Genomic DNA, 22,659 nt, shown 5'->3' with positions numbered 1-22,659 from the left:
CATTTGAACCAGCAGGCTGTGGAACGACACAGTGGGTGCATACTGGTTGTTCATATGCGCTGCTGTAGAAGGCACTGGAGAGCGGTTCACCTTCACACACACACACACACACACACACACACACACACACATAAATGTATCTTTGCTTGGATTAAAAAATATATATATAATGTGTAAGGAGTACCTCTTTTATGCTGCAAGGTCCTAAGCAGAGGTTATTGTTGTATAACTTTTGATTCGGTATGCTAAGACTGAATATTTTGAAAATGAAAATTCAGAACATATTCTATCTCAAGGTTTTGTTAGTGAAGTGTTAAAATAAATGTTCAGCACCAAATCTGTGTAATATGTCTGCAGACATTGAACAAGGCAACATAATAACGGATATAAATGGCTATACTATACTTCCATTATAATGTTGTAAGCTTATTTACTCTCTGAGTTCATTTTAATCCTCTAATAATTTTTTTCAAATGACAAATGAACAACTTGACGCTGAGCTGTACAAAACTCTTCTGGCATATACTGCTGACCTGCTATCTCCTCCTCCTAAAACCTTGAAGCTGCGAAAAAACCCAAGAAACAACAAATGATCATCAGGTCATTCTGTGTAATTGGTCTCTGAGGAGGCCCGACATATTGTTGGCCTCATTGTTATTTGGAGACCTGCAGGCTCCTCGTGGACACGCGCACCTCCGGGTTCAAGCTTGAGAGGAGCCCACAAGTTGTTCACCCAAAAGATGGCGTGGCGAAGAAACCAACTCGGGAGGAGGGGGAGGAGGAGGAGGGTGAGGAGGGGGGAGGAGACTGCAAAACATGATGGGTTATAAATCCTCCACCGAACTTCAGCCGGGAGTCTGTATCAACGCTCTCCTCCTGCATCCAACCGCACAGCCCGCGAGCTGCGCGTCTCCTCGGATGCTGAGGGAGTAGCTCAGGGAGGAGGGCGGAGGAATAAGAGAGAGAGAGAGAGAGAGAGAGAGAGAGAGAGAGATAGAGAGAGAGAGAGAGATTTCAGCACCGGAGCTGTCCGCGGCTCTTGGAGAACTCTATTCCTGCGGAGGGGGACGAGAAGCTGCACTCCGCCTGTACACGTCCTCTGTGAGGAGGAAGGAAGGGGATAATACAGACCTCCGTTCGCTGCCATTCATCTCTGCTGCTGCTGCTGCTGCTGGGGCTGTGTGGAGGTGGGGGTGGGGGGGCTTCTTCCCACGGGGCCAGCAACGGCGGCGCGTACTACATTCGAGCGGACTCTTGCCATGCTGGACGGCCGGGCTTGAGACAGCAACAGGGGTAAAGGGATAAAAGAAAGGAACAAAAGAAAAAAGAAAAAGTCTCCACAGAAGCCGAGGTAAACGGAAGCTCTTTTTTTATTTATTTTACATTTATTTTAAATGGTGAGTATCACAATAAGTCAAGCGTGCCCCCCCCCCCCCCCCCCCCCCCCCCTTCGAGGGGTTACATAATAAAACTGCCAAACGGGACGTTACGCTGGCCCGCGTTACATCTCGTGCGTATAGATGTTGCAATCAATGGGGCTGTCACTGGACCCGTGTGCGTCTGTGGGTTGCTGGGATGAGCCGGTATACAGATGCTTGCAATGGGATGCATATTTAGATGCATATTTAGATGCATATTTAGGTCAGAATCCCACATGGGTGTGAATGCGCGTCGCGCGGTCTGTTATCAAAACTACGGGAGTTCACGCGTGCGGCTCGGGCTGCATGTTGTGTCCCTTTGGATTGACATCATGTAGGGAGAGAAGGACAACAAAAAATCTCGAGTGAAAAGACAAGGTTGGGAGTTCTCGGGAGTGCGTGTGCATGTACGTCACTGGGAGAATACGTGTTAAAGAACCAGGGTACTGTTTTTTATTTTGGGGTCCTCAGTGACCTTAGACAGGAAGCTGCAGCCTATCAATGAGAGCAACTAATGGTCTGATGGTTCTGAATCCTCTGCAGCAGGCTTTACTGTGCTCTGTCCCCCACGCCCCTACCGGCTACTCTCTTTCCACTTTTCCCAGCACCATCCCACAAGGGTGTGTGTATGTGTGTGTGTGTGTGTGTGTGTGTGTGTGTGTGTGTGCTGTCCATTAGCCCTCCATCAGACTTCGCCGCCGTTATCTCCCGGGCCCACAAACAAGCCAATTTGGATGCTGTAAACCCTCTTGAGTGAGTCCTGTCTGCACCTCGCTCTGTGACAGATCCCAGCACCCTGGGCTGCTGCTGCCGCCCTGCTCTGTGCCTTATTGTGGGACTCTTTCTCTCTCTCGCTCGCTCAAGAGCATTCTGGGCTGGCACAGGCTCCTTCTGCCTGGCAGCGCCTGAATGCCAACGTGATGCTTCCAGCCTAACGATACATTGAGATTTAAATCCCTCCTCCCTTCCTATTTAGGAACATTGCATTTCACCCTCCCCCCCCCCCCCCCTCCCTTTTGCATTTGTTGTCATGCTTTTTGTTGTTGTTGTTGTTGTGGAGAACATTGGTGGTAGTTGCATGCACGTAGCAAACTTAAGCCCTCGCATTCGACATGTCTGTTCCCAAGTGCGCGTGCATCTGCGTAGTTTAAATGGCTGTTAATGATGCCACTCGCTCGTCATTACGGGATGACAGGGTGAACTCGTTAGCGTAATTAGTTCCAGGTCTCTGCTGGTCTGTGGGTGAGATCTCTCGGCTGAAGGGGGATTCGTTCCCATGAAAAGGCATGCTTTGTGGGGCTCCCATTGAAAAAAAAAACTATCCGCCCCCCCCCTCCCCCCTCCTTTCTCTCCTCCCCCGAAACAAGGAATGAAAAGGAGGGCTCGTTGGGATTCTAATCAGCACACAACAGTGTCATCCAACAGCTTTGGGAAAAAGGGATTCATACAGTCAGAGGAACAGATACAGCGTCCCCGTTTCACCTTTCATGACGTGAGATATACGTTGACTTGACACCGTGTGTCGGGCAAACAGTTGCTGTGGGCTAAAAAGAAGCTACAACATGAGATTCAAAGTATTACACGGCTGTATTGTTTGTCATGTGAAGCAGTGGATGTCATCCTGACCCGGCAGCTCAGGGGGTCTTGAAGATAAACGTAAGGTGTCAGAAAATGGTTGAGATGAAAAAAAAGAAGAGAAATAACATTAATGCTGCACATGTGTTGTTGCACTAGATTAATTTTGCTCCCCAGGAGCCTGTGAATACAACCTGGAAAGGAAATAAGAGCCTCTGGTTGAACTGCTAACGACACATGTCCATAACTCAGGCTACGACCTCACAAAATGACTTGGTTGTGAAAAAAGGGGTCACGAGCAATAACGCTGGAGACCGCAGATGGCACTGTGCCGATGATTGAAAAATAAATCTGGCCTTCTAAAAAAAACATCAACTGCCAGCGGATTCGGTTCTTTCTGATTCTTTTGACACTGACGTTTTCCTCCAGACGACGTGTGCAGTGAAAAAAAGAAGGGGACTTTACTTAAACTAGATTGTTGAACTTCTTTAGAGCCGATATCCTCGCAGGCACCCGGCCGACCAAATGTACCAAATGATAAAACACGCAATTGATTCTAAAATGTATATTCCGGTGAAATAATTGACTACGTAGGGACGATGGCGTCGTTACTGATGTTTGTCAGCAGTGGTGGCCTGATAAATGGTCGTTATGAGCACCCGCAGATCTCAATAACATCCCCATGGCGACACTTGGGCAGCAGAGGACTGAATACTAGTATAGACCTTAAGGTGTCCCCATTGGCCTCTAATACACTGCAGTCCACAGGAGGAAATGGATTCCAATTCCAACTTAAGAGTCATTTCCTGTTTAAGCACTGCATTCAGCCCCCGCCTCTGTGACAAAATAAATATAGATCCACCGACACGTTTCTTTTTTCCTGTCTAAGCTCCCCCAGGTTGGCTACTGCTGTTGTCGTTGTGAACTGATATATAGCGGGAGGATGTGTGTGTCCCCCCCACCCCCGACATGGTCGAGCAGAGTTGCAGTAATGAGCGAAGAGCTACAAAATGAAAATGAAATCACATGGATTTGAAGAGCACTTTGGTGCCCCCTCCCTCTGAAATCATCAATATTTAATTAAACCGAGATGCTCCTGAGAGCTTCGTCATCCGGGAGCTCGTCACACTCAATTGCTGACATGAATCAGATAAGACTGTACATTGCATCCTGAACATGTTTCGTGGACACGTGTGGAAAAAGTATAGAAATATGTCAAGGACAAATTTCTTCTCCGGTTTTCGGAACGTGGACGAACACCTGTGGATCGCGTCCCGTGTCACGCACGCAAAATGAGTGCTGGCGTTGCCCGTCGCCTCGAGATGATCTGTCGCAGTGCAGAATACCATTGGCCCAGCCATGTATGTCACAATCTGCCCCAAGGAGTGGCCCTGTTTTCCATCCGTTCGTCCGGATCTTTTTTTATCCGGGGGCATTTAAATCATTCAGAGAGGTCCGGGAAGGAGAGCACAGCAGCAGAGGCAGCTGCTCGTGCAGGAGTCGACTGAGCGTCAAGCCCGAGGGAGTTTTTATTTCTATATATTTTTTTATCTCGCCCTCAGTTTCTACTGGCCCTAAATATGTGATATGAGGGGTGGGTTTGGTCGACAACTTGATCTATTTGGCACTTGAAGGAACGCCTCAATTCTTGTATGTTTTTGCCATCATTTCTTTCCGACATGCTAACATCGTATTCACCGAGGCAATTGCTAAGATCCGAGATTGTTGCAAAACATTATCCAAACGACTTCATTTGGAGTTTAAAACCACAACACGCAAACATTACTTTATTAAGGCCTTATTGCACAGGATATATGTGGGTGCACACAGGTCAAAGTTCATTAGGACGAGGCACCACCGACAGAGACCAATTCTACTAGCATTGCACACGTGACAGACGCACACACCTCCTCCCTCTACAGAGCCTAACACAACATATACGTGACCTGTTTGTAGACACTCCAAGGTGGGAAGAGGACACACTTAGCTACCATCTACAACATACTTCTTGGTGGGCTTTCTTACAATTTTCATGAAAAAATCTACTATCCATCTACCGCTGTATTATTTAGTATCTGCTCCTCCGGTAACTTTTGAAGATATATTCGGCTTACATCCCTCTGAAGCCACTTGTTCATATGAGCTGGCCATAATGTTATTTTTCAGATGTGCCGGTATTACATGCATACACTCACTCACTTTATACCTAACTGCCACCATTTCTATGGGATTCATGGGAAATCTATCTTGCGTTCCCCTAGTGTGTAGCCGCAGTCAGGCCCGGGGTGGGTAATCGGGAGAATCGGTAGAGTTCCCGGTGGGCCGCTTCACTTCTGGGCCGGTCGAGAATTTTATTCGTTGACATTTGTCACGCTAGTTCATCTCCTCTTAAAGTGGGCTACACACGTTCCGCATTTTGACACCGCAGCCTCTGCATGGGTTGTACCATGCGAGGAAGTTCTCCCCTCCCAAATAGAGTTGGTTCGGTCCGTAGCCCGTCTTTTCCAAAGAGTTTTCTCAGATAGGCTACCGATAGCTGGGCCGGCCCGACCGCAGCGATACGCGTCAGGGAGGATGGACGGGAGGAAGAGGGCAGGAGGGGCTGAAAAAGCCAGGTTGAAAAAAGAAAGGCATTGGAGGAGGATGCTGCCAAATGTGCCAAGCTTACTGATTCATTTTCAAGAGGACAAACACAAGTGGCAACTGGTGAAGAGAGACAAAGGCCTAATGATTAGCAACGTAACTATTCGGCTAACGTTGTAGCCTTGATAAATAGCGTTGTATCGTTGTCAAGCTATTCCCAAGCAAAATATTAAATTTAATTAAAATATTAGCCTTTTTATATCACCCAAAAATATGACGATCCATAGACTTTGCAAATATTGATATATAATATTGATATTGATATTGAAGTATGCAGTAATATGACTCTTAACTTTTCTTTGTAGCTTCGGAGCAGCAGATACGACTGTATACTGTACTGTGAGTTGAACTGTAAACATTAGTTCAATATGCCTCTTTGTTGAAGAGTGGGATATGTTTCAAATGTTTTATTTATTTATTTCTGCTTTTGTTAATTTATCAACCTATCCTTGTGAAATAGTGGAATATTTTTTCTTAACTTCTCATCTTAAGTGGATTATTATTGTTGTATTTAACCTTTACATTTTGTTGGACCATGGTATTAATAAAAAAAAACTACAGGATAGTAAGAGCTGAACTGTTGCTTCATTTATCCAATTTCCACTACCATGTAAAAAGTGGGCTGGTCTTGAGCCTGAAATTCACGGGCTGAAAAGTGGCCCCACTCCGGCCCTGGCCGCAGTGCTATATTTCATAGACAAGTGGTATTATTTCAGCTTAAAAAGACTCAACACCGGGTAATGTCAAATTTGCCACCACAGAAGTTGGCAGCGTTGGGCAAGTTTCCTGAACATGTAGTTCATTACTCATTAGGCTACAAATGAATAACTGAACAAGTAATTACATTACCTTAATTACTATAATGGTAATTTCCGGGTTGTGTGTATTCTCCCAGACCTTGTGACCTATCACTCAATGAACCAGCTGACTACATACTCTATCATAATTAACAGGCAGAACATGTGAAGAAACCCTACCTCTCAGTAAAGATAGAGCTTGTATGTGCCTCGTCTTTGTTCCCTTTGAATCAGCCGCTTATATCTAAATACGGAGCAGGTCGCCATGTTTCTACAATAGCTTTGAACGGACAGACCAAAACAATGTCCCTAGATCGGGTGCATTCAGGTATTCACGGTTTTGCGTCAACCACGGTAGTTTTCCTACACGCTTGGCACGAGGCAATCTGCAAAACCTAGACACAGCACCTTTAAGGTTCTCAGTTTGGGGGTTCGGTCATCCTTGTTAGCACCGAGCTAACGTAGACCGAACTGATGTCAACCATTCAACTATCCCCCAAAAGGCTTCATGCATAAACAGTGCAAAGCTGGATTAGTAACTGTAATAGATGTGCAATGATATGATGACTGATAGGAAGGATGGTGAAAACGATTATCATGAGAAGTTTGATAACATGGATATCTTTGCTCCTCACTAGAGTGCTGCCATGCACGGAGAACTAATTTATTGACTAGCTCTATTGCGAGTATGAGGTGCACGCGGGCGTTGAGCCGCACAAATGTTGCTGTCAGACAGGCAGGAACAAGGGTTGAGCGGTTTGACAGGCTCGTGGTCAAAGGCTTTGGGATCTCAGACATGCGAGGCAACCACGTGGCAGGTTACTCAGCGCTATCTAATGACTTCAGGTATCAAAGCCAGACACTGACCCATTTGTGTCAGAATAGAGTCATACAAGTAGGTTATAAAAATAAAAATAAACCACGAGGCCCCTATTTAAAATTCACGAGCTAACCTGAAAATGACAAGGTCTTCTCTGTGTGCTCAGATATTTCCTCATTAGCAGTGGCTCCAATTACAGCTTTGTTTGAGGAGTGCATATTGTGAGAGATACATGATTTTCCGGCATCCGGTCTTCATCTTGCTGGCGTCATCTATATCTATATATGTATATATATATATATGACGCGGATATATATATGAATTTGAGAACAAAGACACATGTACCATAAGTATATATATATACAACCTGAAACCATATGTCCCTTCCTCAACCCCCACCCTTTCTCTGTTATATACTGTATATATATATATGACGCCAGCGAGATGAAGACCGGATGCCAGAAATATATACATAGAATGGGTATATATATATATATATATATATATATATATATATATAGTCCCCTTAAAATAGGTTTTTAAATTGTGAGAAAGACGAGTTTGGGGCATGGCATTTATTAATAATGCAAGAAGACAGACACTATTGTCCCCTCTTTCCTCTTTTGTGTATCATGTTTGTCCAACAGTGGAGAAATTATATTATTATTATATTATATTAATTATATTACATTATTATTTGACCGAGAGTTATGAGTGCTTGACTTTCAAAAGGATAATGACGGTGCTATTCACTGCCAAAATTGATTTAATAGAGTGCACTTTGGGGCTTGTAATAGCATTTAGTTTGTTGCTATTATTTTATATTTTTCTGCTAGTGTTTTATGAAGCCGCTTCAGTTTGTTGGCCATTAAAAATGTGTGTATTGTTGATAATGCCGTTTAAAATGGCACGGCCCGGGGGCGCTAGTGAGCAAGATATGGAGTAAGACGCTAATTTCAGTGCTCCTGCAGAACCGACAATATTTTACATAAAAACAGCTACTATTTCAAGAATACCAGCCTCAAAGCTCACCGAGGACATCACAAAGGGGCCAACAGCTGACTTATGCAAGCTACATCATTTTTGAATGGCGGAAAAGCTTCAAAAATACAAATATAAATCCGGCGGTAGCTCATCACGGCCTACAAGAACCACGAGGCAGATCCCACCAGGTGACCCGGACCAACCCTCTCCCACCCGCAGTGAAAGCCCAGGTATGACCGAACGGATGAAAGCGGACATCTTATCTTCCCTGAAGGGAGAGATTTCCAAAATTATAAGAGAGGAACTCAAAAGTGCGCTAGCAGAAGATTTCAATTCACTCAAGTCTGAATTACAAGCGGTGCGGTCCGAAATTTCTAAAAACACGACCGCTATCCAAACAGAAGTAGACCACATGAAAGCCGACATACAAGACGTGAAGGGCGGCTTATCAACATGGTCCGACGAGGTGGCCGCACAAGAAGTTACGATAACCAGCCTTCAAAGACAGGTCACAACTCTAACAGACCGATGCGAGGATATGGAGGGGAGAATGAGACGGTGTAATATCCGGATAGCCGGCATTCAAGAACAACCGGATTCCAGCTCCCCTAACACAGTTGCCAAAGTTATTAAAGAAGTCCTGCAGCTGGACCGGGACATAAAGATCGACCGATCGCACCGCACAGCCGCCACCAGGAAACCAGGAGACCGGGAGAAACCACGAGTGATCATCGCTAAAGTACACAATGACGGAGATGCCGCAGAGATCCTAAGGAGAGCCCGAGAAAGAGCGCCGCTGGTCTACAACGGGAACCGGATCTCTATCTTCCCAGACTACACACCCAGCGTTGCTAAAGCCAGAGCCGCGTTCACGGACATACGGAGGACCCTGCGAGGAAGGAAAGGAGTCCGCTACGGCCTACTGTACCCGGCAAGACTCCGGATTTCGCACAACAACGAAGACGAGGAGTTTCTGGATCCCGGCAAAGCCATGGAGTATGTCCGGAAGAAAGTCATCCCATCTACTGAGGCTGCAGACTAAATGTATCCCCATCAGTACTGTTAACTACAGTAAGGACTGACCAGTGAGTTCTGCAATTTCACATACTGGCACATCATTATTTTCTACTTTATTTTATATTCAAATATATATATTTTCAAAACATTACTTGAATCACACCTGAGAAGAGAAAAGGAAAAATATGTCTCAGTTAATATTTTTGTATATACCCGTCTCCATTACAAGGAAACAAACCCTTATAATGTGCCCGCTATTTCTATTCATATTGTTTGTATCACTCTACTTTACTTGCTCACTGGCAGCTTCCATAAGAGGAGAATACTGGTACGCCTTTAGCTCTGTGTGCAACCAAGCACTACTGCACCACAAGGAGCTGTTTGACTTTACACATGTATGCCAAGAACTGCAGGGGCCTGAATGGCCATTACTCGACACTGTCCTTTTCTGTGTCAACTTTTCTTTTTCTTCTTACTTTCTCTATTCCTTATCTTAGCACACCCATAGCATAGTCATTTCTATCTCGACTGTGCACCGCTGCTGCTTGCCCTTAGTGGCTAAGGGACTAGGTCCCACCGGACTGTTGCTAATGTTAGCTAACAGCAGTCCAGACTGTTGCGTTCCCCTTGTTCTGATCCCACTGTTCCCTGGGGATCCTACATTGTTTATTAGAACAACAAGCTCATCATCCATTTTTCTTAAATACCCTCTTCTACCCCATCCCTATTGGTTTCATTATCTAGTCCAACTCTCCACACTCCACATAACAAGATACATGGCCCATGTGCTGGCTGTTTGCCTCTGCTTCCCATCTCTCTACACAAACTCCCAAAATATGAAAATTGAATACTTCACACAATGGACCCGCTAAAAGTGATAAGTTACTGCCACATTGCATTCCTCCAGGAAACACATCTATCTGATGCTGAACATGAAAAGTTGAGACGGTCCTGGGCAGATAAAGTATATTACTCCTCACACCGATCGGGGAGAAAAAAGGGAGTATCCATACTCATACACAGACAAATTAATTTCACACAAACACTAGTACACAAAGACACAGAGGGGAGATATATCTTAGTTAACGGATTAATTGATGGCACAGAAGTATCCCTCATTAATGTATATGCACCTAACGAAGACGAGCCTGGCTTTATCAGGACATTGTTCAATAAGATCCTACAATATAGTACAGGGCTGTTACTGATGGGAGGAGACCTCAATTGTGTAATGTCACAACTAATGGACCGACAACCTGCCTCTAAAACTCCGCTCTCTAGAATGAGTAGAATGCTCAAATACCAATCCCAGGAGGCAGGCCTTGTAGATATATGGAGAAGCAAGTTCCCGAGAGGCAGGGATTTCACGTTCTACTCAAACAGACATACATCCTATTCACGGATCGATTATTTCTTTACCATGAAAGCAGAGCTACATAGGATAGTGGACATTGATATTCTTCCTATAACTCTATCCGACCACGCACCCGTGGCATTAAAATGGGACATAGGCCAAAGACCAACCTCTAAACAATGGAGACTTAATGCATCTCTCCTTAATGATAAAGCATTTACCTCTTTTATTACAGCAGAACTCAAGGAATACTTGGATATCAATACCTTGGAGGAAACAACACCTCTTATACTCTGGGATTGTGCCAAAGCATACATCAGAGGACGTATTATTTCATTCACCTCTGCTAAGAGAAGAGGAAAAGAGTCCAAACAGAAAGAATTGGAAGATAAAATGAAAGACTTAGAACATAAACATAAACAATCTGCATCAGCCAATCTCCTAAATGACCTAAAGTCAACCCGAAGAGAGCTCAACAGCCTACTATCAGATAAAATTGAGGGAAGTTTAAGATTCACGAACCAAAGATACTATGAACACGGTAACAAAGCAAGCAGATTACTAGCATTTGGATTAAGAAAAAAACAATCATCTAATACAGTACAGAAAATTAAATCAAAAGAAACTTTTGTTACAAAACCAGATAAAATAGCAGAATCCTTCGCAGAGTTTTCCAAATCCTTATACAAAAATACAGATACCTGCTCTGATAATGCAAAACTTACAGAGTTCTTAAATCCTATAAAATTAACTGAACTGACAGAATCAGCAGCCAAGGAATTAGAGAAGCCTATTGAGGAATGGGAGATCAAACAGGTGATCTCAACACTCAAAAATAATAAAAGCCCAGGACCGGATGGATATATTAATGAATTTTATAAAACCTTCAAGGATATGTTATCACCACTGTTGCTGAAAGCATACCACCATGCATTAGAATCTAAAACCATGGCACCATCTTGGGCTGAGGCAACTATAGTGGTAATTCATAAAGAAGGAAAAGACCCCACAGAGTGCCAATCATATAGACCGATATCACTGCTGAATGGGGACCTGCGCATTCTAACAGCAATCCTAGCAAGAAGAGTCAATCATATAATCACTAAAATCATCCATCCTGATCAGACGGGATTTATCACTGGAAGATACTATGGTGATAATTTACGACGCTTATTAAACATAATATCCCATCAAAAAGAAGAGAAAGTAGAAGCTATGATTTTGTCTCTAGATGCTCAAAAAGCATTTGACCGGGTATCGTGGCATTATCTATTTCAAACACTAAAAAGATTCAAATTTGGCCCCAACTTCTTGAATTGGATACAAACACTATATTCGTCACCACAAGCAGCTGTTAAAGTGAATGGATATAGATCACAAAGATTCACATTGGAACGCGGCTGCAGACAAGGCTGCCCTTTATCCCCCCTGCTGTTTGCAATTAGTATCGAACCCCTAGCCCAGCTTATCAGAGATGATAATAAAAGGAACTGTAATACATAAAGAGGATCATAAAATATCCCTGTATGCTGATGATGTATTATTATATCTGACGCAACCTGCATCAACAATACCACATCTAAAGGAACTCATCTCACAGTATGGATACTACTCTGGATATAATGTAAATGTGGAAAAAACAGAGGCTATGGATATCAATGGAAACATCTCAAGAAATGTAAAACTCCAAAGTGGATTTAAATGGCCAAATGACGGTATAAAGTACCTTGGTATATACATCCCCTCATCGCTACAGAAGTTATATGAGGCCAATTATAGTAGAATGATTCGGTGCATTGACAGTGACCTGGAACGATGGTCTACGCTCCCTTTGTCCCTGCTTGGTCGTGTTGAAAGTATTCGCATGAATGTCCTGCCCAGACTTCTCTACTTATTTCAGATGCTACCTATAGAAATTCCAAAATCTAGTTTTGATAACCTGGATAAAATCATTTCTAAATTTATCTGGCAAAAAAAGCGTCCTAGAATTAGACTTAAAACATTACAGCTCTCTAAACTAAATGGAGGCCTTAAACTCCCAAACTTAAAATATTACTTCTGGGCTGCACAAATGAAACCTCTGATAGTGTGGATTCAGAATGGCACATACACTCGCTGGCTTAATATTGCGAAAAACATATGCCCAGAGCCCTTACAAGTCTTGCCTTTTTCAGATGCGCCCGTAAAAGAAGTGTCAGAGTGGACTAAGATTACTCTTAAAATCTGGAACAAAATACAGACAGCTTTTGGGCTTCCAAAATGTATTTCATTACTAACGAGCATCGGATCTATGAAGACCTTCACACCCAACAATCTGGATACGGGCTTTAGAAAGTGGTCAGACATGGGACTGGCTCACCTGCACCAGTTATTTAATGAGGATAACCTCAAGACATTCGAACAGCTGAAAAAAGATTTTGATCTTCCCAAAACCGATTTCTACAGGTACCTACAATTAAGAACTTTTCTAACAACACACAAAGAGTGGGGAAAGCTTCTGAAACGTACACCCCTAGAAAGGTTTTTAATCGAGATACAGATGGGGAATGAAGATAAGAAAACAATAAGTAAATTATATAGCATATTTCTATCTATGAATCTACATAATTCCCAACAGATAAAGCAGAGATGGGAAGCGGAAATGAACACGATCATTCCACAGAATAACTGGGAGGAAATGTGCACAGAGGCACACCTAGTTACAAACTCAAACACCTGGAGAGAATTTAAATGGAAAATAATCACCAGATTCTTCAGAACACCAGAAATAGTAGCTAAGATGGGCCCAACACATTCCAACTTGTGTTGGCGGAACTGTGGAAGCGCTGCCAATCATACACATATATTCTGGCTATGCCCTAAATTAAATACATACTGGAGAGAAGTCTTTGATGCCCTCAAAGAAATCTTCCAACAGGACATCCAACAAGACCCTACAGTAGCACTATTGGGAGCGATACCTGAAGGCCTGGATGGGAGGGCCAAAAAATACCTCCTAAACATATTACTCACAGCAGCATTGAAGGGTATAACCATCAGATGGTTAAAACCGGATCCCCCAACATACGACTTATGGATCCAAAAAGTATGGGACATCTATCAAATGGAGCGAATCACATATTCATTAAGGCTCCAGAAGCCTATCTTTACCAAACGATGGGGTCCTGTCGCAGCATTGTTACTACAATGATTGTTATTACTGAATGTTGCTCGGCCCTCTGTTTGAACTGCTCTTGTTAACTGTCTCTGGGCACACACACATCATACACAATCCTCTATGAAAAGCATATATAGCACATACACTCAGGAGTGGACAATCATTATTCAAATTAATTATTTTATTTCATTTGTATCATTTGTATTTAATTTCTATTTTATGCAATCTTTTCATTATCCTCATTTCTCCTCTTCTTTTCATTCTTGGAATGATCACCTTTGATGTTTGTTGTTCTTTGTCTTGTACACTGTACCTGAATATCATGTGAACCAAGACATACAACTGAAAAATTGACAGGAACGACTGTATGAAAATACATATTGTTTGTTGTTGAAAACTAAATAAAAAAAGTGAGTTCAAAAAAAAAAAAATGGCACGGCCCATTATCTGCACTGTGCGGTAATTGACGATCCAGCTGTGGTGGCACCAATATATCAACCATACAAATATTTTAATAAGTCAAAGTTGCTTTTCTTTTTTGTCCCGCACGGGTCGGTGTGAAAGAGTTTACCGGGTTGGCATCTCTGGCATCTAAAATGCCGTCGCTGTGCCAGCGCTGATCCGAGCCAGAGCGGGAAGGTCACTTCAGTTGATAATTAAGTCGCTATGATAATCAGTCTACCATCCTGTGTTGTGACCACACACACAGACGGTATTTACAGTGCATGCATGAGCTGTTTGGAAGAGATCTTTTTTTGTATTCAAGTGGTTCAAACCATATCCAAGCTTGGGCTTTCTTTAACTTTTCACCACGTTTGTGGCTCTTGGGACAGAAGTGTCAGTCTGATGGTCGTTGAAAGGTCGGCCCACCACTTCGGTTCAGACGGTTCTCGATGGATTACCATGAAATGTTGTGCTAATTGGTGCTCATGGTTTCCAGAGGATGAATCACATTATCTGTTGGTGACAGCCGGAGTTCGACACTTCAAATGTGAGATGTTTCATCAGCTGCTGGATGGATTGCCTTGGGATTTGTGAATGCCTCTTATATATCAATAGTTTTAATATCGTAGGCTCAGTTCTTGCACATGTTTCATTTTCTAGTACTTGCGACCACGTTCAACCACAATGGCTTTCCTTTCACGATCAACGATTTGAGATGAATTAAAAAGATATAAAAGATAATTGCCAAGTCCATCATCGTTTTAATTATCTCATTCCTTCAGATTTATCTTGCGAGGCCTTGGCCCCGACCATAAGGTGAAGAACCAATGCTTTTAATGATGTGAATTCTATCCTTCTGTACATCTTTAAGTGTTTGCGCAGAAGGATGTGGCCATACAGATAGCAATAAAAAAAAGCAAAGAGTTTAGAACAATAAAGACTAAATTGCCAAAACCTTTCATAAAAAAATGCCGTACAATGTGCATTTGGCAGAGTATTGTTTAATGAGAGTTTAGAAAGCAATACGTTCCAGAAAGAACGTATTGTGTATTGGAGATAGACGCTGTTTTACAATAGCCATTATGATAAAACATCTCTGTATTTTCTCTTTACCATGTTATACCAAAACCAATCCAAACCCGCATTAAAATAATGGAGCAGAACCTTTTAGCCTAGAAGCTCGTCAACGCTAAGCCCACTGAGCTGATTGTCATTCCTGCAGTTAAGATAACAGCCTATCCAGTGCCCCACGGCCCTGCATACGTTATTTTAATCATTGCATATTCTCAGCACGTTGCTGTCATCTATTAGATGGCGGGAGATCTTTATTACTAACAAGGCTGACCTTTCAAACTAAGTGGTTGTCCTTGAGGAAGACAGTCCCAATGTGCTTGTTTTTTTCCACAGAGAAGAGCGAGGCTTAGCAGCAAGTATTAATCTTCTAAAACCTTTTTTTTTTTCCCCCAGTGTTTTTTTGGTTGTTTTCTGGAACTGGAACTGAAATTCTGTCCAACTCTGACCACCTCTTCCATCAACGACACACGTCATTTTGTAGATTACCCCCCATTGTGAACAAACGTCTCACCCAAAACATGGTGAATATGTCTCTGATGAGACACGGTTAATAAATTCATACCAGCTGCAGGATCGCTGCGCTTTAGCTAACTCGACCTTTGACCTCCCTCTGAAGACACGCCAGCCGTAATAGATATTCAGCGCTGTGATCAATAAAATATAATTTTGCCTCTTTTCTCAACAACAAACTAAACTACAACAAATCAATTGAGAAGCGTTTCATTTGTTTGGCTTGTGATGTCATTTCACTGTTTGTTTGGATGTTTTTCTATATCATTTACATGCATGAAATCAGAGCCACTGCAGTGTAGTTTGGAAGTCTGTGCAAAACGAATGAGTATCTACACTTTATGAAGCATCTGGAGTCCACCAGCAGCCGGAGAACATAAGGCCTGAAGGCTATTAAGAGAACTCAGCCTGGGAGGAAGGGAGAGGAGGGAATGACTCCCATTTCACTTCAGATAAATGCGATTGAATTTCACACAAGCACTTATGTGGAGCGTGGATGGATGGGATAGCATTTGAGAACAAAGACACGTGTACCATAAGTACCATGTAATCAACTTGAATCCACGTGGCGCCGGCTTTTCAATAATGGAATTCACGGTTGCGTCTCACTTAAGTGGCAATGAGAACTTAGTCAATTTTCTGCGTTTCATTTTTTTTTGTTTTAATTTTGCTTCACAGTGTCCCGCACCTTACCGTGTATGATTCGGTCGTATTTGTTCAGAAATCATGCAATCACTTGAAAATATTTGGGAGAGAGTTTCTTACAGTTTTTGCCTGATTCCAGCCCAATAAGGAAAGAAAGCAGTCATGCGATAACATCTCATGAAAAAGAGCTTGTTGCATTTATATGCTTTCAAATTGATAGACCTCCCTCTTTTACTGCCAAAATAATAAAATCGTAAAAATCTAATATTTTATGGCAGTCGGAATTTGAGAAGTAATACCAGACATCGACGGCTGGCTGAACTCGTGATTGATGCTGCCTATGAGCATTGTGGGACCATTACAAAAGAAGCACACATGTCATATAAACACACACCCTGAAGGTGAACTCCTCATTCTCTGAAGTAAACAACATCTGGCATACTGACATAATTAAGGAAGTTAATTTAGGATGACCTTTGGTCTTGAGGTCACACCAGTATGAAGGCCAATTAAGGAAATATGGTTGGGGCAATTAGATGGGAAGCACCTCACTCAGCGTAAAACCGAAGCTCCCTTGAGGGCGATATGAATTGATTGACATATTGCTGGAAAAATCAGCCTGTGTACAAAATTAAAAACAGGAATGTTGGACATTTTCCATCTTTGGAGTTTTTACTGCTCAAAGCACTGATTTGGTGATGGTTTTGAGTCATCAAGCGCTCTTCAGCATAAGTAATGCAATTCGCTCTTTGTCTGTAATTTTCGACCCACATGTTTTGCATAATGCAATACATTTTTTGTTGTACGAAATCATCTTTCATATAATTTTTTGCCAAATACAGCTCAGTAACGTAATGTTAATTCCTTATGGTTCTCCCCTGCAACTTGAGTGGATGCTGTCGAAGTGGATCTGGCGAATGTAGCCTCAACTTGCTTGGAATGAATAGCATAAACAAGAGTTGATTCTGGATATTAATTGATGCGTGGCACACTTTTTAATTTTTAATCTTGGGGGGAGGTATCAAGTATTTTCAAGTCAAAAGGCTCAAATCCAAGTAAAGTCACTAGTCATTTGTGTTAACATCCAAGTTGAGTTGAATTATAAAGTCATCAAATTTGTAACTTGAGTCACATGACCGGGAGTCCACTTGGGAAAATGACACAATGTATACCATGCCTCTGTTAGTGTGGTTTATTATTTGAACCTATTATAAATGGATTACTTAAACCTACTGGAAATAGAGAAACCTTTGATCCATACTGTATATCAACGTGATGGGGATACATGACCTTCCAAAACCTGAAGTTTTTGTCTGACAGATGCATGACATCCTTCACATGGTGAGTTGCAGAGACCCACACACATATTAGAGGAACGCATAGATATCTGCATTGATATGTACAGTATCTTACTCACCATATGGGCAAACTCCTTTGTGTTTGAAGGCAACCTAGGCACACATACAGGGGCCCTATTTCGGATTTGAAATCTTGGAACTGGTGTACAATATATACAAATATATATATATATATATATATATATATATATATATATATATATATATATATAATTCAATGTTTGTTCAGTGAGTTATGGGACCGACTTTCTCAGTGTACGCCTTTTATATTTGTCTCTTGAATCATTCAAGCAGAAACTTAATCTCAGTCAATATCCACATCTTCATGGGTAGGGAGCAGCCAAATACTAGCAGTGAGTCACAGAAATGTGAGAACGGGAGCAGATGGACAGGGTTTATTAGTAATAAGAAGAGGAGTTCAGGGACATTGTTGCCGATAGAAAGAGATTTGGAAGATTTGAAATGGGCCGAGCTGTTAAGTGAGTACGGAGAGAGAAAGACACTTAGTAATAACTAAGATGCGATATGCAACGAGAGTAAATATTTTCATAGGTTGATATTCTCTCTGTTTGACTGCAGTGAGCTCTCACCTTGACCTTATTGGATTCTTTGAAAGGAAACACATGATTACACCATGATTACGCATGACTGGATTTGGTCTGTTTTTGTGTTCTTCGCTGTTCTTACGGGTTTTTAAAGAGGCAGACCTGAATACCGACGTCACGCACTTCCATGCACCAATCAGAATTTAGCAATATGTGAATCATAATCTGCACAGCTGCAGGTTTGTTTGCTTATGTTGCTCATCGAACAACACACCTAACAGCCTGTTTGCACATGGGGAAGTTTTGTCCTCTGGGCTTTCTGTCATAAATCTCCTTCGCTTTAGGCAACAGGCTGTCTGGGATAGATTGAGGAAAAGATGACGTAATGGGTTATAATAAACCCTTTTTTGGCATAAAGCCCTTTCTGTGCCAGCCCTGGCTCCTAAACATGTTGTTTCCATCCAACGAATCTACATTGTCAATTACACTTTGAGGGAAATATTATTTATTTTCGGTTTATCTTTGTTTGACGAATCATAAGTACGTTTCTAATCATAGTCCACAAAAATGGCCGTAATCCGTAAACCGTAAATATGTTTCCCAGGAAACGTTATTGAGAATTCAGTTTAGTTGTATGGAAACATAATTGTCCGCCAGTCCTCGATGGACTGGCGGCCTGTCCAGGGTGTCCCCTGCCTTCGCCCTATGTCAGCTGGATAGGCTCCAGCGCCCCTGCGACCCTAATGAGGATAAGCGGTATTGAAAATGGATGGATGGAAACATAATTGTGTAGGGTTGGTTCTCATGATTCCTACAAGCTTTTGAGATTACATTTTTTATATTCAGAGATGTTCTCTTGACTTTCATTGTTGCTTATGTAGTCCTGTATATTTGTTCAATATTCATGATAAAATTAAATGTGAAAACACGTTTTCAGGGCCTTTAATCTTAATAACTGTACTGTTGCAAGTCACTGCTGTAATACATTGTAAATGCAGTGTACATGTGTAACTGTTCTCTTTTTCTCTCTCTCTCCATCCGTCTGTAGCGATGGGAGTGCTCATGTCAAAGAAGCAGCAGGTGGAGAAGGTGCAGAAATGCAACGCCGTCGTCTCGGCCTTCCAGGCGGGCGTCAAGGAGCGTCCAGCTCCAGACAAACAAGCGGACGGAGGAGAAGGGGAGGAGGCCGATGGCCCTGCCGAATCCTCAGCCACTCCCGACGAGAAGAACGCAGAGGACGCGGAGAAGGAGGAAACGGACAATAACGCAAGCTCGTCGACTTCGGTGCCAGCGAGGGACGAGTGTAAGGCCAACCAGGAGGCTTGGTCGAGGTTACGTGACGGGAAAGGGGTGGAGCCTGAAGATCTTGACAAGAGCTATCAGCTCACGCCGCCCACTTTTGTGCGACCCAAAAGGGAAGCGGATGATGACCAGCCTGTTGAGGTGGAGCTGGAAAAGAAAGAGCAGGTATGAAATGAAGGCCTAAATGGAGCGGTGTGATAGTAATTCATGGCGACGGTGTTATTTAAATCAGGACTATAAAACCCTTTACTGTGACAAAACACACACACACACACACACACACATATTCTAAATCCCCAAGTCCTTGGATTAAAGAGACGTCTGCAAGATGTCAAAGAATCTCCATGGCAACAGCAGCGCATTATCTCTTTTCCTCCTTCAAGTTAGGCATTATGATGAAGCAGTTCAGCCTGAATGTAAAACAACTCCTAACTTTATCTCAACACCCTTGTTGAAGGTAAGAAAATATGAGTAAAAAGTTTAGTTTTTTCTGCAAGGCTTTTTTATTTCCACACTAGCGATGAGATGTGTTGTTGTTGTGCGTGAGAGCTCTTCACAGCGAGCCTCTCGTGGGCGGCCTGCTTTGGCTGTGGCTCAGAGAAGTGGCCATATCCAGGGCGACGCTGACTAACAGAGGGATGGAGTTCACAGGTTCACTGACACCATCAGCTTTTTCTATTTTGCAAAGAGTAAACATCACCTGGCAACTTGCTGTACTGTAGATAAAAAGGGTCTACCTTGCAGTAATAATGCAGAATGGAAAACCGTGGCATAATATTGGTGGTCCAGATACCGACCACCAATATTATGCCACGGTTTTGCTAGGCTAATATGGCAATACATTGGTTTTCCTTTTAGAAGTTTTGTATCTCCAATAGCAATTGTCTCCTACATTTCTTATGTCCGGTACGATGAACCTCAAGGTTTGATTTTGGGACCCATATTATTCTTATATAAGCTTCCTACACCACGCTATCCTGTGGCAGTGGCACTTTTTTGTGTTATGCTGATGACACCCAGTTTTACATCGGTGTGTTGGTGTTAAAAATCCAATGTCAAAAATAACTAATTCACCACATTAACATTAAACACACACAAATCTGAAATACTTACAATATCTTGGGTTGAGTTGAGTTGTCTGTTTTACTCTAATGTAGTGGATTTCATTGTATTCCTATATTTAATGCAGCCCATATTCCTTTTTTTATATTGTATGCAGGTAATATCAAAAGATTAGCTAGCTATAATATTTCAGAGTTAATTTTTGCTGCCAAAGGGTTGAATCTTTTACTCTTTTGACATGAGATATACTCTATCACTAACCCTCGGGTCTAAATGTCAACAGTGCACACGCGGTATATCCCACTTGCACAGGCAGACTGCAAGGAAAGTTGCTGAAGACAATCATGTTCCCAAGGGGAGGAACCCTTGGGATTTTATTGACCCCTCTGGCCTTTCCTTTAACACAATCCTTAGAACAATATGTTATACTGTCTCTGCCCCACTAGGTTTAAGAGCAGCCAAAGTCGGTGTACTTTTTAGATAAAGTGCTCCATCTTAGACGTTGCCAAATAACCTTCTTTACCTTTTTGTGTCCCTAGTGGCAGCCCAGATCTCACTTTGACACGGACTATAATGCTTGTTGATGCAAATGGTTTCATCAGGTCACAAGAAGTGGGCCATAACTAGAAGATAAGCTGTGACTGACAAATGTTGACAAGGTCTCATCTGTGATGCGTCAGCGGGGGTGAGGCCGGTGCTGAGGCACTGAAATAGAGATTAAAAAGAAGTGTGACAATGTCTCAGCGTGGTTAACCAGTCAAGCATTTACAGTCATTTCCCCTGGCTTGACAGCTGTGTTTATCCTGGCTGTAAAATCGAGCCCACAGTGAGGTTGCAGAATAACTGACAATGAACACATGTTCAACAAAAGGCAGTACGGTCTTAATAATCTATCAAGGACCGTGAGCAAAGAATGCAGAAGTACATTATACAATACCCGTCGCCCAATCAAACCACACTCCCACCCACCACTGATGGAGTGATGCCTATTCTTTCCACCCAGCCTTCTTATCCAGAGCTTTGATGGACGGCAATGCTTGTTTGTTTGCCAAAATCTGGATCATAGATCAAGTTTGCAACAAAAATCTTTCGGTATAACTGACACGATCTGTCTTTTACCTCAGCCGCCGAATGATGAAATGTGCGACGTGTGTGAGGTGTGGACGGCCGACGACCTTTACCCCTGCAGGATCTGCACTCGGATGTTCCACGACGGCTGCCTGAGGGAGCTGGGATACCTGCGAGCCGAGGCCCTGCAGGAGATGAAAGACACAGCCCACACTGTCACTGGCTGGAGCTGCTACTATTGCGTAAGTCTGCGCAGGTCAATGTCGTATAGGTATACCAAAATAGACACTATGTCGGTTCTAGGGTTTACATTTGTTCCTTTTCCTTTTGTTTTGTGCAGGAATTCTAGAGGATTATTTCATTGTTCTTCCTCCATTTTCTAAATTTCGAAGCTCTTTTTGTGGTCACCTTTTTATCCCGTCCCTTGCGCAAGACAACCTTGCTGAGGGAGGAAATGTGTAACCAAATGGGAAACCCTATTCTAGTTTCCTGCTCCCTTTGTATAAATACAGTGCCTAAATACAATGGGGGCCAACTGCGATCATTATATTCGTTATTGGTTTATAAACACATGAACAAAATGTAGCCCGGTTTTAGGGTGCCGTAAGGGAATAAGGCAACCCAACCGGGACATTCAGATGCCAACAAGGTTTATCACTCAACTCCCTCACCCAAGAATGTTAAGGTTGTTAAGCCTTATGAAAAAAGAACAATTTGATGAAGTGTGATTATCTTCTACAAGTTAATAAACTAGAGGGCTATGTTTGTGATTGACATGGAATAATACCAAAATGTATAGATAATTGATACAAGAGTAGAATCAGATAAGCTAAAATGTTCTCAAAGTCATCCTAGGGCTCTTATCGTAGATCAATCGGTTAATTAG

At 42.6% G+C, this 22,659-nt stretch overlaps 1 protein-coding gene across 1 annotated transcript in view; it reads left to right on the top strand.

The window, feature by feature from the left end:
- Window positions 1-1,261: 1,261 nt before the first annotated feature.
- phf24 (PHD finger protein 24) overlaps window positions 1,262-22,659 on the top strand; it is a 36,854-nt gene continuing 15,456 nt past the window's right edge. Inside the window, exons 1-3 of the mRNA XM_034547472.1 lie at window positions 1,262-1,351; window positions 19,390-19,808; window positions 21,830-22,015. Coding sequence (XP_034403363.1) covers window positions 19,392-19,808; window positions 21,830-22,015 — 603 coding nt within the window. The 5' untranslated portion in view covers window positions 1,262-1,351; window positions 19,390-19,391. The remainder of the gene's footprint in view (window positions 1,352-19,389; window positions 19,809-21,829; window positions 22,016-22,659) is intronic.

Source organism: Cyclopterus lumpus, chromosome 12 (genome assembly GCF_009769545.1).
Source record: "Cyclopterus lumpus isolate fCycLum1 chromosome 12, fCycLum1.pri, whole genome shotgun sequence".
NCBI lineage: Eukaryota > Metazoa > Chordata > Actinopteri > Perciformes > Cyclopteridae > Cyclopterus > Cyclopterus lumpus.
This window is presented reverse-complemented; position numbering and strand designations above follow the sequence as displayed.